The sequence below is a fragment of the Ostrea edulis genome, chromosome 2 (assembly GCF_947568905.1).
Source record: "Ostrea edulis chromosome 2, xbOstEdul1.1, whole genome shotgun sequence".
Taxonomy (NCBI): domain Eukaryota; kingdom Metazoa; phylum Mollusca; class Bivalvia; order Ostreida; family Ostreidae; genus Ostrea; species Ostrea edulis.
This window is the reverse complement of record NC_079165.1, coordinates 861,141-866,218: the sequence shown is the minus strand read 5'-3', so window position 1 is coordinate 866,218 and position 5,078 is coordinate 861,141. Positions and strand designations below refer to the sequence as shown.

The window sequence follows — 5,078 nt, the reverse complement described above, 5'->3', positions numbered from 1 at the left end:
TCGCGTGAAAAACACAGCAGCACCCGGTATAAATAACATCAGTCGATGTACCCCATCTGATATCTGGATCGGTCACCCTTTAATTGCCGTCAATTACACTAAAATCCAAAATAAACACACTTTCGAAAATATTCACTCGCCATAAGTTTTGTGTGACGTCACACCATTTGCTGCTAAACTATCGCAGTAAAATCGAAATTGACAATGAGAAATTCCGGATAATCACGTCATGTGATGGCCTCAATATTGTTGTAATTTTACATCACACATAACAAAAGTTTTTATTGGATAGAAATCTTTATTGATTGCAAAATTCTTGGTAGTACAGTTTATCAAGTTTCTTTTTCCCATATATCACCCGAGTCACTCAGATTTCAACCTCCCCTGCTTTTTTTCAGTTTGAGGTTGTTGTGTATGAATCTATATAAACACGTCTGTTCACTGTGGCTACATTTTATTAACTGATAATACATTAACATGCATTAAACTACAATACAAGAGTTTCACAGAGTATCAAATATCAATTTCTGTAGAGTCAGCGCTTTTAATAGGTTATCCATTAGCGACCGTCAGAATCAATTACTATCCTAACATTGTTTTATTTATGTTGGAGATGCAGGTGTGAACTTTGGAATATAGAACTTTAAAATAATACATATATGACAATTCCTCCTTTCTATTTTATGAACATAAAACATTTGTAATATTCAAAAGAACACAAAACTATTCTACTTAATTGATAATTAAAGTTCATCAGATTATGTTAATGTTACAATGTTTATGTACAAAGTCAACACTCTTCAATGAGTCTTTTGGTTTGTTTTCGCACACGCATCGGATAACGTTTATTTAACGGTTGTTCGGACGTCGCGTTTTCTATGTGTGTACTGGCCGGAGACTCGCTGCATGGCGCATTTGAGTAAGAAGTTACGGATTCTTGTTGTTCACATATTTCTGCCATAGGGTCATTTAAAGAACACTGTTCATCAGGTTTCGGTTTTGAATCGCGCATTTGATCGATGTGTCTTTTCCACACGCTTCCTTGATTTGTGTTGACTTCGTAAGATAACGGTCCTAATTTCGATCTAATCTGTCCGTTAATCCATTTATCATTATTTCGATAATCCCGTACAATCACATGATCATTTTCTTTGAATTCTCGGATTGTTCCTCTTTCCTCCACGGCGTTTTTCATGGTTTTATCTGCCACGATTTTCCTGGTATCGGGTCGTATCAAATCTAGGAATGTCCGTAGATTTTTTCCGTGAAATAATGTTGCTGGTGTCTCATTGGTGACACTATGAGGTGCGTTCCTATACAGCAATAAGAAGTTCGCAATCTTTTTGTTGAGCGACATTTCGTTGTTTTTCATAGAGTTCATACTTCGTTTGAAAGTTTGCACAAATCTTTCGGCCAATCCATTAGTTGCTGGGTGATATGGAGCGGATTTGAAATGTTTAATTGCATTTTTCTTTGTAAAATCATCAAATTCACGTGACGTGAACTGTGGTCCGTTGTCTGAGACGATCTGCTCTGTAATTCCATTCCTTGCGAAAACTGTACGAAGAATTTCAATGGTTTTAAATGATGTAATTTTATTCATTGTGAAAACTTCAGGCCATTTAGAGTGCGCATCAACCATGATTAGAAAATTCTTATTTAAAAATGGTCCTGCAAAATCAATATGTATCCTCTGCCAGGGTACTGAAGGCCATTCCCAGGGATGTACTGGTGCTTTGCTTGGATTGTTTTGAATTTTAGCACATCCACTGCAAGATTTAGAGATGTTTTCAATTTCTTTATCAATTCCAGGCCACCATACGTAACTTCTCGCAATTCCCTTCATTTTCACCACTCCTAGGTGCGACGCAGGAAGAGTTTCCAATATTCTCTTCCGAAATTTTGTCGGAATTATGACTCGAATTCCCCACATCAAACATCCGTGTTGTGTGGTAATTTCATCTCTACGATTGTAGAACGGCATCAAGGATGTGTCCTCTGGTTTCTTCCATCCCGATGTCACATGCTGGTAGACACAACTCAGCATCGGATTTCTTTTGGTTTCTTTTGCAATTTCCTTTGCAGTCATTGGCAAATTCTCTATTTGCTCAATGTTAAAAACTTCAGATGCATCTGGCCCATCGTTGTCATTTGACTTCATAGGTAGTCTCGATAACACATCTGCATTTGTGTGTTTCTTGGTACTTTTGTACACAATTTCATAGGTGAATCCTGACAAAAACACAGCATATCTTTGTAATCTTTAAGCAGACGTTACTGGAATGCTTTTTGAAGGATTGAAAATAGATGTTAATGGTTGGTGATCTGTAATCAGTGTAAACTTCCGTCCAAAAAGATAAGGATAGAATTTCTTAACTGCCCAATAAATCGCCAGTGCTTCTTTGTCGATTTGTGCATAGTTTCGCTCTGTTTTTGTCAACGTTTTCGAGATGTAAGCAATCGGTCGTTCGCCTCTGTTCTCGTACTTGTGTGACAACACAGTTCCTATTCCGTATGGAGAGGCATCACAAGCGAGACATAGGTCCATTTCGGGGTCATAATGCGCCAGGACAGTATCGGAAGTTATAAGCGTTTTTGCTTTTTCGAAAGCTTTCTGTTGGTTTTCTTTCCAAGACCATTTTCGTCCTTTTTCCAACAGTTCATGCAATGGTTTTAGTTCGCTTGCTAGGTTTGGTAAAAATCTGTTGTAATAATTTACAAGACCAAGAAATGATCTAAGTTGGGTAAGGTTTTGAGGAGCTAGCGTCCTTAATACTGCGTCAATTTTGTCTTTAAGTTTTCCAGATTCCCTCTTTTGTGACTTCATGTCCACAGTACTTAACACTGTCTGAGAAAAATTTACATTTTTCAAAATTAGCTTCCAATCCAAAATTTTGGAGGCGCTGAAGAACACTATCCAAATTTCTTAAGTGTTCCTTTTCGGTTTTACCTGTGACAATCATGTCGTCTAAGATGCAGTGAACTCCTGGTATTCCTTGAAGAATTTGGTCCATAGTTCTTTGCCAAATTGATGGTGCTGATGCTACCCCGTACAACAATCTGTTGTATCGATATAGTCTTTTATGGGTATTAATAGTAAGGTATGCTTTCGACTTTTCCTCCATTTCCATGTGTAGATAAGCCTGTCTCAAATCTATTTTAGAGAAATGTTCTCCATGAGACAATGACGCAAAAATATCCTCAATTTTTGGCAAGGGATATTGATCGACATTCAGCTTGAGGTTGATTGTGACTTTAAAATCTCCGCAGATCCTAACATTTCCATTTTTCTTAGGAACCGTGACAATCGGAGTTGCCCATTCTCTTGTGTCTACTTTCTCCAGAATTCCCATATTTTCAAGATTTTCTAGTTCTTGTTCAATTTTGGGTTTCATGGCGTACGGAACTGGTCGTGCTTTACAGAAGATTGGCTTTGCATCTTCATTTAAATGTAGGTTTGCTTTAATTCCTTTAACTCTACCAATTCCGTCTCTGAACACCGAGCTATACTTTTGTAATATAGCTTGCACTTTGCTTTTGCTTTCACTTTTCATTGTAGTGACACTCATAACACTTTTGACGTTTTTCCAGTCAAGTTTTAAATCTTTTAGCCATGATCTTTCAAATAATGTTGTTGTTCCCTTTTTTACCACGTAGAGCTCACAAGTGACACTTTGTCCATTCTGTTCCACGTTAACATCTAAAACTCCTACTGATTTTAATTTTTCTCCAGAGTACGTACGGAGTTTGATATTGCTCGATTTCAATGGCTGCTTCCCGAATATTTCTCGGAACTTTTCCTCTGATATCACGGATACGGCTGATCCGGTATCTAATTCCATTTGAATATCCTTTCCATTTACTCTGACATTTAAGAGTATCGGACAATCATCAGCTTTGATGACGGAATTCATGCTTAATTTTTCTATTCCGCATGACGAATCGCTGTCATCGCTTTCAGTTTTGTCCACATTCCTTACATATTTCTTCTGTTTGGCTGTTTTAAATTTATGTTTACCTTTTGTCAGACATGCTCGTTTAATGTGACCTTTATTGTTGCATTTTCGACAAACGGCATCTTTGAAGTAGCAATCGGCTGATGCATGATTTTTGCCATTGCATCGGATGCATTTGCTAGGCTGTGGCGTGTCGGTCTTTTGTTGGTAGTTGTGTTGATGACTCAGTTTGTTGACACTGACTTGCTTGTCTCTAAGTTCTTGTGTGTCCTTTGATGCAGTTTCCATGGCCACGGCTATGTCAATGGCTTTTTGCAGTGTGAGAGTTGTTTTAGACAACAGTTGTCTCTGAATTTGTTCGTTGTTTAGTCCGCACACTATTCTGTCGCGAAGGGTGTCATTTAAATTATTCCCGAATTCACAATATTCACTGTTCGTTATCTTCACCTTGCATTCAGCAAGTTTTCGAAGTTTTGCCACGTATTCATTTACTGATTCGACGTCCATTTGTTGTCGTCGATTAAACCTGAACCTCTCTGCGATTACCGAAGGTCTGGGTGATAAATGGTCCTTTAACAATTTGACAATGTCCTCAAAGTTTTTTTCCGCCGGTTTTTCTGGACTGGTGAGATCGCGTAATAATGAATACGTTTTTCCTCCGATCAAACTTAACAACGCCGGTACTTTCATATTGTTGTCCACTTTATTAGCCTTGCAATATTGTTCAAGTCTTTCAACATATGAAGTCCAAGTTTCAATGCTGTCATTAAAGGGGTCAATTTTTTCCTATGTAGCCTGTCATTTTGGTAATGATGACTTTAACTGTTAATCACAGAAACTTTGCAGTATTCTTTGACACGAAAATTTCCATGGAATTATCAGTAATATCTTAAAACATCCTCGTCGCCAATTTGTTGTGTATGAATCTATACAAACACGTCTGTTCACTGTGGCTACATTTTATTAACTGATAATACATTAACATGCATTAAGCTACAATACAAGAGTTTCACAGAGTATCAAATATCAAGTTCTGTAGAGTCAGCGCTTTTAATAGGTTATCCATTAGCGACTATCAGAATCAATTACTATCCTAACATTGTTTTATTTATGTTGGAGACG

At 37.5% G+C, this 5,078-nt stretch overlaps 2 protein-coding genes across 2 annotated transcripts; both read right to left on the bottom strand.

Annotated features, from left to right (window-relative positions):
- Positions 1 to 790: 790 nt before the first annotated feature.
- LOC125648668 (uncharacterized protein K02A2.6-like) lies at positions 791 to 2,161 on the bottom strand. The gene has a single exon (XM_048875681.2). The coding sequence runs from the start codon at positions 2,159 to 2,161 to the stop codon at positions 791 to 793; it is 1,371 nt and encodes a 456-aa protein (XP_048731638.2).
- Positions 2,162 to 2,792: 631 nt separating this feature from the next.
- Positions 2,793 to 4,646, bottom strand: LOC130052221 (uncharacterized protein K02A2.6-like). Its single transcript, XM_056156627.1, has one exon. It carries the CDS (start codon positions 4,644 to 4,646, stop codon positions 2,793 to 2,795), a length of 1,854 nt encoding a protein of 617 aa, XP_056012602.1.
- Positions 4,647 to 5,078: the final 432 nt, after the last annotated feature.